This window comes from Anarrhichthys ocellatus, unplaced genomic scaffold, assembly GCF_004355925.1.
Source record: "Anarrhichthys ocellatus isolate YVR2014 unplaced genomic scaffold, GSC_Weel_1.0 scaffold32, whole genome shotgun sequence".
Classification (NCBI taxonomy): Eukaryota; Metazoa; Chordata; class Actinopteri; order Perciformes; family Anarhichadidae; genus Anarrhichthys; species Anarrhichthys ocellatus.
Genome location: NW_022280062.1, coordinates 3,192,028 through 3,205,200, shown reverse-complemented (window position 1 = coordinate 3,205,200; position 13,173 = coordinate 3,192,028). Strand labels below are relative to the sequence as shown.

The 13,173-nt window shown below is 41.0% G+C and overlaps 1 protein-coding gene across 1 annotated transcript; it reads left to right on the top strand.

Annotated features, from left to right (window-relative positions):
• The first annotated feature begins 1,125 nt into the window (after nt 1–1,125).
• On the top strand, nt 1,126–6,046 carry LOC116393126 (protein-lysine 6-oxidase-like). The gene is made up of 7 exons (XM_031865153.1): nt 1,126–2,014; nt 2,342–2,450; nt 2,862–2,999; nt 3,183–3,339; nt 4,550–4,645; nt 4,743–4,858; nt 5,005–6,046. The coding sequence occupies exons 1-7, from the start codon at nt 1,126–1,128 to the stop codon at nt 5,009–5,011; spliced, it is 1,512 nt and encodes a 503-aa protein (XP_031721013.1). The 3' UTR covers nt 5,012–6,046.
• Nucleotides 6,047–13,173: the final 7,127 nt, after the last annotated feature.

Genomic DNA, 13,173 nt, shown 5'->3' with positions numbered 1-13,173 from the left:
CATTTCAACAACGAGGCAATTCAAAGTGCTTCACATAAAACCATTAAAAGCATCAAAACATAAGGCAAAAGATGTTTTACTGAAGCAAAACATCTGAATACTTCGTCCTCCAAATTAAAGAGATTAATAAATATTAAAGGATGTTAATGATACATTTTCAATTTGTAAGTTAAACTTCTTTTGCATGTTTAAGGAAATAATGTTGCACATATTGTTTATTTTAAAGTCTATGAATATATAATTTAGTCAAAACAATAATTAAATTGACTATATAGTTTTGGACTGTTTGCAAAACACAAATCCCATTCAGGACCGACATGATCAATGATAAAAGCGTTTTGTTTTATGGACCTGGACTCTCATGATGATACTGGATGATAAAAAAAAGCTCCTTTAGAGCAATAGTGCCTGCAGGATGGTGACACGGATGCATCCTGCCGCCGTGTGGTGGAGGTTTAGTCCTGCACGAGGCCATGAAGCCATGTGGCTCCAACGCTGTTCTATAATGTTGGTATATTCAAATAGACCTGAGACATGTTTATTAATGTTGATAAACTAACCATGTGAGGCACGTCAATGACAAAATGATTATTGACTATATTGATTATTTAAGTTTTTTAATTGAATTTAAATGCAACAATATTCACTTAAGAGTGTTGTTCATATTTTCAGTGGAAAAACTGATGTGCAGGTGAAATCAAAACCAGATAATCGTTGTTTTTTCCTCTACAGGGCGGTTGGTTCTTCCTAACAATGTCTAGATTGAACGGTAACATTGAGATGAATTCAGTTAACACCCGTGCGTAAAGTTTACTAAGCAAGCGTCCTTGTGTAAGTCTTGTGTAACACGGCGAGGCATGGGTTAAATATTCTTGCTAGGGAGTTTGACTTTGCGTAATCAAATTGAATTCGATAAACGAGCAGAAAAAAAGTCTCCAGTCCTCTCCTCTCCACTTGTCAGTCCTCTTGAGAACTGATATGTTGATCTGCGCAGAAGCTGGAACTGAGAGCGCACTCCTGCTTTTCATCCATTTTCCACAAAGCAAAGTCTGTGCACGCAATTCATGTCATAATCGAATTATTCATTGATTTAAAGGCGGGAATTTTTTTTTCTCTTTTATTGCCATGGCAAAATTGTCACTTTTATTTTTGTTCTTTTTCCATGGACAACTTCCCCCCATCTTTGGGCAGCAGCAGCGCGCAGCTGGCCCCTGGCGTCACCGGATTCAGTGGGAGAACAACGGGCAGGTTTATAATTTAATCAGCACTGGGTCAGAGTACACTGCTCCGGTTCAGTCCCGAAGCCAGACGAGGCTGTATGTTGCCGGCAGGAGGGACAGCAGCAGGAGCCATATGCCGGGAGCGCACAGAGGAGCAACGCTTGTACGACCCGTGTCGGCTGAGTCCAGACAGTTCAGGACTGATCACAGTGCAGAGCCAAGATCTATAGCGTTAGTACGCGATGTTAGACATCATGTGCCTTTTAATGGTCGTGCGTCAGGGGCCAGACAGCAGCCTGATCGCCCTCACGGAGCAGCAGCTGCAGGTTATCGAGGCGCTCGTCGCACTGAACACACCATCACCATCAACGGCTCTTCACCGGGGAGGTTGACAGATTTTGCAGGCAGGAGACGAGGTAACAGTTTGAGTGCAACTGCACTGCACACCAGAGGAGGAGAACCAGGACCTGGCGCGCAGTACCAACTTTTACGCGCGGTGCCAGATGCGATGTCTGTCTCCAGGCAACCCGCGCAGACGGATCAATCCATCTCAGCATATCCCACAACTCTGGAAAGGGAATCTGAGGCTCCTGCTCTATCCCCTGCAGTAAGTGAGGATGATTCAAAAGAGGCAAACGGTAATGGAGAGGACATGGTTAATGACGACCCTCGAAACCCGTTAAAAAATCACAGGAATTCGGTTTTCTACAACTCGTATCCCACAAGAGGTAGATCAGGGGCCCTCACGCGCCGTCCAGCTGGCACAGGGTATGGAACAAGATATTTCCAAAATGGTAAGTTAAGCGTCCTAATCACATGGAATGAGTTTAGCCTTCTTAATTTGCATGGATTTAAATATTCTTAGAATATAAATTACGTTTTAAATCAGCTCATGTCTCACTCAGAGGGAAAAATGGAAAAAAATCTTATTTGGGATTTGATCCCAGACTGAATTTACTCAGGAATTTAAAACACTTTGATTTATGCCAACAAACACTCTCATTTTCAGCCTGGACACGGTCTATTGTCAGTGAATTGTTCTCAGCATGAATAAACCGTCAAAGTTAAGATCTCAGAATGACAAAAACAACTTGGATTGTTCCTTTAATCTTCTTTGCCAGGACTTCCAGACCTCATCCCAGACCCATATGCCATCCAAGCAGGTGCTTATATCCAACGCATGCAGATGTTTGCGCTCCGCTGTGCCGCTGAGGAGAACTGTCTAGCCAGGTAATCTGTGGTGCCAAAAGTGATTCACTTCATCTGTACGTAGACACTGAAGCAGACACACACACACACCTACCCACACTCAACACACAGGTATTTCCTTTGTTTTTACTGCTCATTGAAGGTTGATTTGACATGTTTATAGACCACTTTTGGTTGTTTGAGGATAACTTTCTATTTCATCTGTATAACTTTTCAATGTGGCGGCACAACTGCTCTCATCATAGTGCTATGTTATTAGTGATTCTCCAACATGATGTCCTGCCAAGATGTAAATGTTCTGGGTTGATTTTCCCAAAAGCATTAAGCACAATGGAACAAACCCTTTGCTCCCAACACAACTAGCCCCCGGGAGTTCAGCCAGTAGTACTTTCCAGCGCAGCTTATGCCCGTCTCTCCTCTGATCCATCCAAGGTCGGCTTATAGACCTGCCGTGAAAGACATCGACTTCAGAGTCCTCCTGCGGTTCCCCCAGAAAGTGAAGAACCAAGGCACCACTGACTTCCTTCCTGTCAAGCCGAGATATCAGTGGGATTGGCACAACTGTCACCAGTGAGTTCACTCAGAATAAAAGTGAAATGACTTTACATCACTTAAATACTATGATTCACACAGCTCCAATCAGCTCTAATAAAAAACTCCACACCCTCAAAATCCACTTAAGAACTTAACATTGTGGGTTTAATAAAAGCCACAAATAATAAGCTCTTATTCTTCTCTGTTCGACCCCCTCAGACACTTCCACAGCATGGAGGCCTTCAGTAACTACGACCTGCTGGACATCGTCACTGAACGTAAAGTTGCAGAGGGACACAAGGCCAGTTTTTGCCTGGAGGACACGGGCTGTGATCCCGGATTCAGGCGACGCTACGCCTGTACGTCTCATACACAGGTACATATACCCTCATACAGTAAAGTAAATGTTGTTTAACCTTTAACTAATCAGGTGATCTAACTGAGATTAAGACGTCTTTTGCAAGAGACACCTGATGAAATCAGGAACGAGTAATCAGAAACAATCAAAGGCATCAGTAAATATGAACAAAGTTAAAAGACACGTTATACGGCTGTAATGTATGGTACAAAGTACTGGAAATCATCCATGTAACAGTCCTGGATAGAAGTCTCATGAAAACTAGACATTTTAGTTACTCAGCAGCTCATAAAATACATTACGAGCAGAATGTTGAACGCACAAATTCACCAGACACCAGGCAACCTTCTTAACGACTTATGAGCTGAGAAAAAAACCCAACAGAAACAATCATGCCTCATAAACCTGCACTTCACATTTTATTTGGTTTGAATTGAATTGAATGAAAGAGTCATGTCTTGGTCAGAATAAATCACATCCAGACTGGAGTTAGTCAATCTTGAGGTCTGGTCTGGTGAACAGTAGCCCAAAATTTGAGAAGAGATGTAATATACTGAAGCAACTTTAGTAGGAGACCTTTATGACGTAGTGCGTGTTCAGTTCAAACTGCAGATAGACAACAACTTATCAACAAAGATAGCGGATTTATGAGGAACAGGTATTTTCTAAAACAGTCAAAATCTAAATCTTTGCAGCAGAGGTCTTGGACCTGGTTTTTAGTCTCTGGTTTGGGTCAAGATCACTGAATCCTACACGTTTTAGTGTAACAAGATAACCCTCCCTGTTAAGTTAACGTCCCCTACTTTCAAAACTCCACACCTCTAGTTTTAGTTTTAGAGATGTAGATCAACATCTCCCCTTTTCGATGTGTAGTTCAAAGATGTACATTTTTTTATTTCATTTTATTTAGTCAAACAAAACATAGTGTAAATAGCAGGGCTATCCACTTCTGGAAAAATAATTATTTACTCCAGTATATGCCAAATAATGGAAAAAAACTTCCTGAGAAATGGGAATATGTATTATATGTGTTGTCTGGGCTCTGTGATTCTGGCTTTGCACTGCTTGGCGCTGGTTTCTTGTAAAAGCTTCGCTTCCAGAGAACTGTTTGTATAACTAAAACTCAAATGTGCTTCATTTGCAGCGCTTGTAGGAAAAAAGTAGTCAAAGTCGTCTGAAGAGTCAAAGCTTCAAACCACACTGAGGCTTGTTTGGGTTGTGTTTTCAGGGACTGAGTCCAGGATGCCATGACATCTACGCTGCAAACATCGACTGTCAGTGGATCGACATCACTGACGTACCTCCAGGAAACTACATCCTGAAGGTAACACGTGTTAAAATTGACTTTACAACAACTGTTACGTCTCTCAACATCTCAACTAACCTGCCTGCAGAGCTCAAACTGTTTTTATACATTTCAGGTTACTGTCAATCCCAATTTCCACGTCTTGGAGTCAGACTTCACCAACAACATAGTGAGATGTGATATCATATACACAGGAACTTATGTTCAGACACGCAACTGTCGAGTATCAAGGTACCGTACGAGTGTTTCTGTTGAACGAATACATTAAAAAAAAAGGCAAAACATTGTGATGACTATTGAGAGATTCTGTATCAAGTCTTGTGTGTTCTCAATTTGGATGCCTGTATTTTGATATCTCTCTTTCTTCCCTTTTTCAGGGGTTGAAAATGTTGTAGCAAACCTCTCTCCCTGTGCTGCAACATCGACTCTATGACTCACAAAACGTGCAATGGGTAAAGTGCTTATTGTAACTGTGTGCTACATTCCTGCTATAGTCTAGTGTTGCATGTACTGGAAATAAATTCAAATGTTTACACATAATTTGTACATTAAACTAGTGAGAGCCTCACATTTACTTGATTATGTATTTCTACATATGTGCCTCAAGTCATAACAAAAAAGATATCTTCTCTTTTGACCTTAACAAATACAAGTACTGTGTTCATATACATCTTGAATGCTGGTTATTGCTTGAAATGTGTTGTTGCCTCATGTTGTCTTTGTCTTGTTTTTCTGCTTTTTTGTTTAAAGGAAAAGATATTCTTTATTTTTGTTTTTTTATCGTCAACAAATCTTATGAAAGTATCAAAGTCACCTCAGCTAGCTGACGGTCCGAGGAATGAGGTAGTCTGGGTCAAGCATCGACAGAAAGGGGGTAGGAAGTGGGTGATTCACCAGGTCTTAGTATCACAAGATTTCAGAAGATTCTGAGCGCGACTTGATAGGACACAACAACAAACAGACCGGATCAAGCAAAAGGTAAAGAAAAACGTCCGTCTCTCAATACTTTCTGACTCCTACAGTCGATGTTTTCAAGTCCATTATTTCAAGAGAGAAATCTGCGTAAAACAGGTAAAACACATTTTCATTTTATAAAATTTCCAAAAACAGCTGGGCACTGTAGTTTTTTGCAAATGTTACTATAATGGGAGCATTTGTTAGGGATTATTTCCGGCTGCGGATTTGGATGTGAAAGTGAGTATTTACGGTTGCAGGATGCTGTATGTGTTTGTACTGTAGGACCAGTTCACTGCTGCTTTTGGTCATCTTATGTGTTGACAATATGAAAAATGCAGAATATCAGTTATTCTTCAACTACTTTGTGGTCACTTCAGCAAATTGCAAATATCTCGTTTTATGTTAAATAGTAAGGGTAGTATGAAGAATGTGTGCTTTGTGTATAACTGAGTAATTGAAAAATGGGGGAAACTGTTTTGTAAAACTGTTAATATTGCTAAAACATTGTTGAAAACCGTATTATATTCTGTTGGCATGTTGGATTTAATGCAATAAAGATGGGGAAGAGAGGAGTTTGTTATTAAACAATTCTTCCCTTTTCTTTTGAATAATAACCACAGGCATCCGTTTAATCTTCAAAGATGCCACAATATCAAAGTTGTTAATCTATTGATCTCTTAAGATTTGAATTTCTGGATTTTAGCTGCATGTCCATGTTTTATCATGAAATGTCAAGATCCGTTATAGTTATAGTTTTTTAATAGTTTTGAATCCAGAATTGTGGACAAAAGCATCTTGTTCATAGAAAGTATCACAGCCTGTTGAATGGTGGGCTTTACTTCGAGTGATGCGTGCAGATCGCGGCCTCAGAGATAAACAGGCCTGCAAGAAGCTGGCGGCATGTTTGCTGACAAGCCTCTGTGAAGACATAAGCCGCAGGATCTTATATAGCCATGCCATTTACTACGACACAGCCGGAGCACCATGAATGGAGGCCTTTTCTCACTCTCGTCCTCTGTGCATGTAAAAAGAAGAAGTGTCTCTCCCAGCTCCTTCCTGGCCCCTAAATTTATCACATCATTCACATCCATTGGGGATTGTCTAAGGCGACAGCACTGGGATATTTTGTCTGAGTGGGAGGATTAACACAACCCGTCAGAGAATATCTCAAGCAATTCACTCAAAGATGTTTTTACCAAGGACAAATGTGTTTAAGCAGCAAGCACTAGACTGTTTCAAACAGCAAAATAACGACAGGAGGAGCACTTTACAGATTGTATTATCTCTCGAGGTGGAGGTGCTTCATCTTATTCACAGATGTTTTCACCTCCAACAAATCACTCTCCTTATTTATCATGAAGCAGTTTCGAATGACGTACTGGAAAACATACAGGCTCCAGACAATGTATGCCTTGTTAAATGCACAGATGTTGGGTATTTACAAGGAAACAGGGCTCAGTCTCAGTTTAAAAAAGCAGCGTAGCGGGAAGATCAAGCGCAATTGAAATTGTTTATGTTGGAAGTCACCAAGGTGCTTCCCTGCCAGAGTAGATTGTCTATGTTATTGAAAGTGTCTGGAAAATCCCCCGATTCCCATTGAGTCCACTGCCTTCTTCTCTGTCTGTGAATTTTCAGGAGAATATTTACAGACAGTGACTATTTCAGCAAAAACATGCTGCAGCAGAGGGTTAAATCAGTCTGATCTGAACATAGGTGACATCATTCAGAGTCTACAGCTTTTTACCATGTTCACAAATTAGTTTAGCATGTTAGAATGCTAATATGTGCTAATTACCACTCAACACCAAGAACAACTGACGGAAATATAATTTTTCTTTTATTGCAGGTATTTGGTCACAGATCAATTGATCAAGTATTGGACACATTTTGACCTGATGATAGTGCTGTACCAGATTTCATGGCAATCCATACAATCCTTGTCAAGACATTTTACTCAAAAATCTAAATGTCAACCTCGTGGTGACGCTAGAAGAAAAGTAAGTGTATCAATAAAGTGATTAGGTTTCATCCTCTGGGGACCATGAATGTCCGTACAAAATGCCATGGAAATCCATCCATTAGTTATTGAGATATTCCTTTCTCGACCAAAGTGGTGGACAGACAGACATTTCCTTGTTTGTTTCACCATTTGGCGTTAATCTTCAGATTTTTTACATACTTTTCACTCTCTTGACTTTTGTTTTTTTTACTCACTTATAAGTCAGAACAAGATTGCCATCCGCAGAGCCAATACAAATTGAAGGGATGTTGACTTTAAGCTGTTCTAACAAGCCGATCAGGTGATGAGTGTTTGGCTGACTGTGTTCCTCAGAACTCAGCTGGTCTCCTCCTTTTTGGACCAGCGTGTCATTTTAAACATGTCATGCTGTAGAGAAGACAGAAACTGTTTGCTCAGCTGTGGGGCTTCGCACCAACATCTGGACGTAGTCTCTCGTTAGCCTAACACAAGCACAGAACAGCCTTTGCAAAGACCGAAAAGAAAAAGGCAGGCTGGCACATCTCATCTGGCCTCAACAAACACAATCCAGCGTACAGGTAGGTAAGGTGAGGAGGGGATGAGTTTTGCCATCTGCCTGCAGCCTACACTGAACATACTGTGGCAGGGAGAGACATTTTCCGGATGCATCTGCACGTAGGTGGACAGTGTTTGGAGAGGTTACTAAGGCCAGGGTTTGGTATTTCCAGGTCATATTTCAACAAAGCGGGGCCACGTGAGAGCTGGCGGGGACGTAGCAGAGGAACCTGCTCAGCCTAAAAAGAGAGTCTTGACAGGTTGGTTTAGGCACAGAGCAGAGAAATTCCTTTGCAGTTCTGTCATCCCGTTGAGATTAAGAACAGTGCTGAGGTCAGCCGTAGACCAGCGAGGGCATGTAGGGCATACATACTGGGCTACTTCCTCACCCGGTGGGGGGGGGGGGGTCACTTACACAACCAGCAGACGCAGTGTTGTAAATTTAGAGAGAATAAAAGACGACATTGTGGGCTGCAACAGAACACACAGGAGTCATCTTCGAGTGGGACTGATGATGAATTGTGTTTCTCTTTCAAGCTGGGTGGTATAGTTACTTGGGTGGTATTTGGAGGGATGGCTCAAAGGATTTGCTTTTCTTTAATTGTTGATCCACTGTACGGTCGGCCTGTAAACTCTTCTAACACTTGCATTAATCTGTTTTGTTCACTTAAAATGCCTGAAGGAAGCTCCCGGACATAATAGAAATGGCAAAACTGATGTGATTGTGAGCTTCTCATTTTCTGGCATTATGAGATAAAGAGTTTTATAAAAAGGAATCCCTTGTTTGATTTTCTTTTTTAAAATAGTTTTTGTTGTTTTGTCGACTACAGAAAGAAAACTTCAAAATGTTGTTATTTCATTATTTCTACAAAAGTTTTTCTGTCCTTTTTTGTTGTAGAGCACTTTCTAACTTTGGTTTTAAATATTACTGTATGTATTATGAGACAAAGACAATGTGTCACAGCCTCCTAATATTCATCCTGCTCCCTCCTGCCCTGCAATAACCCCCTTCCCGCCTTTTCCATCACCTGACCTTCTCTGCCCACACACTCACCCGCTTCCCATTTGCCTAATCAGTCTTGCAGTATCAACACCGGCCTCATTCCCTCATACCCATCAGTGTTGCATTTGCTTTCCAGCGATCTGTATCTGAACATGAACCTGCACCTGATTCTGTTCCTTGTTACCTGCTACCTGTTCCTGGATTTTGACCCGCTGCCTGCTTCTGGCCTGCTCACAACCTGTTCCCCCTTTGGGTTTGTTTGACTGGTCGGACTGCCTTCCTGTTGTCAACCTGTAAGCCTGTTTTTGACCTTTTGCTTCAGCATATTTCCCTTAATTCTGGCCGTGACACATAAGTAGTATCAAAACATAAATAAGTATTAAACTGTACCAATGCAGGATTCTTGAGGTAATTAGTAAATCGGCTGCTTTTTTTTTTTCTTGCCTTAAATAAACACAATGTAAAGACACATTTTTGAAGCATCCCCTCAATTAGTTTTTAGCTGTGACCAGCAGTCGGCCGATCAGACCACAACATTTTCCCCACCCTCTGACAGCCACAGTTTTCCCCCTCGGAGCCTGAAATTGGGCATGTAAGTCAAGTGTGTGTTTGTGTTCATGTTTCAGAGCATCCATTTGACACATCATAGCAGGGCAAACAGGCGTAATTGATCAAATGAATTATGGTAAAGTCCTATTTAGTGTGAAAACAATCATTTCAGTGAGCCAGCATGCACAATACCAAGGCCCTAACCCACCTTAATGGAACAGGGTCATAATTTACCATTTACCCTGCAATGCCTTGTAAAATGGCTACCGTGAAAAGGACTATTTGGCAAAAAGGGATACAGTGAGAGTGATTTATAAGACACGTGTCTTTTAAATGGATCCACGTGTGTGTGTGTGTGTGTGTGTGTGCGCGTGTGTGTGTGTGTGTGTGCACACACATGTGTGCAAGCATGCGTGTATATGGTGGTAGCTATGGCAAATTTGCACTTGTTTGTTCAGGAAACATTTCAAAATTTAGATAGTAATTTAACATCTCCTGAAAAACTTGTTTCTGCTGATCTCTGAACTTCTCATCTTGCTGCAGTTAAGGACCGTGACATCACTGTTTGGTGTGGTTACCTGGGCAACAGATCACATTTTTGACCAAAACATGCTTTTCCAACTTGCGTTAAGTTGCCCTTTAAAAATCCAAAAAATGTTTGCCATTGCTTTATGGTGGACAAATGTAATTTCAGATGTCGTTTCCAGCTTATCTATATGGCTTTTTTGTGTTGTATAGGTCAACATACACATCAACATATATACCAACATACACACCGATACCGATGTACCAACTTAACTAAATATGTCACCGAAATCAAATTTTGATTAGAACTAAACATAACCTTAAAGCTGCTACTCTTCCGGCCTGGCTCAGTGTTTTAGGAGGCTGGTTGGATCCATTAGCACCAGCTGTTTTTCAGGATCGGGCCTCTCAGACAACAGTTGTTCAGCCTGTCGTGGTTTTCCATCCAGAATTTAAACAGACCAGGAAACAATACTCCTCTGGACAGGAATCGAACCCTCGTGGTATTAACAGCATCCTACTCGTGTATTATTTTTGGGTGGATGAGACCAACGGAAGGTGGCTATACTAAAATTTGTTGTTGTTCTTGGTCTGAATCTCTGTCTGAAATTTCTCAGTCACTCCAGTATTTACAAAGGCGGCACGGCCAGCGGCTCAGCCAGCGTGCCTTCAGTCTGACAAGATTCATAGACGGGGCATGTGGAAAGGCTCAGCCTTGGACAGCAGGCCAAGACATGGCCTTTCTCAAAGTCTGTTAGGCTTTAGGTGCAGCAGACATCTGAGATCCATGCCTGCAGACCTTAAAGTGATCGCTCTGAGGATTGATGGTTGTTTTGCGATTCTAACTTGGTATTCATACAGCGTTCTGAACAAGACTATTTGTTTTAAAAGTTAGGCTTCGGTCTAAAGATCTTTTTAGAGGCCATATTTGTTTCTCACTGCCAAAACAGACCTCTCCAATAGCAGGCAGATTGATGTTGTGTCTGGAATATGGAAAATATTCTGACACAGTTCATGACTAAACTATAAAATATTCAGCCTTTGCTCCCTCGAGAAAACACATAATTTAGGAGATATAATGCTGGCCTGATGATTCTTCTCGAGTCCAGTAATTCAATTAGCAAACATTACAAACATTCCCTGGTTGAAGCTTCTCAAATGACAGGATGTACTGTAAAACACTGAGGTCAAGAGTCCAAATCTCACAAAACAAATGTTGACCACCCACCACAAAAAGTCCAATATTCTCTCTTTCCACATTTTCTACATCAATTGAACTGTTAATATATATTTATACATAAAGATGGGGATACATTAGGCAGGCATTTCTCCGCAACACTTTTTCACTTTCATTTAAATTAAATTAAACATAAAAGATAAAACTGTAACATGCTTTTCAAAAATATACAAATTCTGAAGATGTTGATTTTAAAAAATACAGCACAATACAGTTACAATTATGAATGAAATATAATATTATGCCTTCCAAAATTATGGTTAAAAATGACTTTGATATTACTGGTCCATGCGTCATGCAAATGACGAGACTTGTGCTTATGTCTATGAACTTTAAGTAGTAGATCTGTCACTGTTTTCATAAACTGCATACTGTGCTCAACAGTGGGGGGCAGCGTCCTCGGTGGCCTATGGCCCCAATTTGGGGGTTTTCTCTGGGAAATTGATATTCAAATTTTCACTATTTCCACACATAATACTCTCTAAACTCACAAGTAATGAAAGGATTAATTGATAACTAAAACTATCCTTGCAGCCCCAGTCTGTACTATTATGAAATTATATAATGGCTCAGGGTGTCAAGAAAAAAATCATTAATCTTGCATGATGCTCTCAACAAGTAATACAGGCCTCTGGCACTTACCTCACCCATCTATCTAACCTTCAAGGGGATTATTGACTCTTTACAATCGCCCCTCTCATTTGCCATTATAACACAATAACTCTTAACTGCAATAGGCTGCAGACACAGATGGTGAGTGACAAAGTGGTCAGGACAGTTAACAGTTTGCACGCGTCGTCCTCCATCTGTCACCATAGCTCTCTCGTCAGCATTACACACAATTAAAGAGACAGAAAGTGAGCGATGTTTTGTGATGTGGATGGATTATACTGGTTGTCAGAGGGGAAGTGGTGTCCTCTGATAGCAGGCAGGAGCTTGTGTGAGCAGAGTGGGGAAAATCTCAGACAAGATTTAAACAAATAGAGACACAGACGCTGGCTGGCCCAGGCTGGGCCGGGCCAGCCCTGACAGAATAAGGCCATGAGCGATCACACACTGCCATCTCCAGATCAGCCCGAGAAGTATTTCCACAACTTCCACAACCATTTGGGATTCTTCTATCAGACTCAGTGAATGCATGAATAATTTCCCAGAGTCGGGGGCAATGAAATGCTGGCGTTTAATTCTTTTTTATTTCATCTTGAAATGTGGGACATTCAGCGGTCGATGCACATCTCTTGGAGTTCTCTAATTGAGCCGTCAGATTGTGTGAAAGAGGGAAGAAGAATCTATTGTATTGCAATTTTATCTCAGCTCTGCCACTCCAACTTTGCAGTCTTCTTGGCTGATTATTCTTCTTACATACTGTACTTTGACAACCATGTAGCAGTGAGAAAAACTGTCCAAACTCTTTATTTGTAAAACGTCTGTACAATAGTTTTGATGACATAAATCTTGATATCGCTTACATTAGGGTAGGTAGCATCCAGACTGGTGTGAGCTGCCTGAAAATATATTTCTTCGCAATAAAAAATAGCCTAGTATAAAATAAATTAACACTGTCATAGAAATATACCTTTTATCTTTCTATTGGTGGTTGTTGAGTAGTAGTTCGCTTTATCCTCCTCATTATATGCCGCTACCTCACATGCAAAAGCATGAGTTCTCCGAGAGGTTTGACTGCCACTCCTCCATGCTTCTGTGCTTGCATGACATACAGCCGCAGGTCGACTCTTGGGGGG

Coding starts and splice junctions, on each gene's coding strand:
- LOC116393126 (XM_031865153.1), top strand. CDS start 1,126: ATGGCAAAATTGTCACTTTTATTTTTGTTCTTTTTCCATGGACAACTT. Junction 2,015..2,341: donor AACAAGATATTTCCAAAATG/GTAAGTTAAGCG, acceptor CTTCTTTGCCAG/GACTTCCAGACCTCATCCCA. Junction 3,000..3,182: donor GATTGGCACAACTGTCACCA/GTGAGTTCACTC, acceptor CGACCCCCTCAG/ACACTTCCACAGCATGGAGG.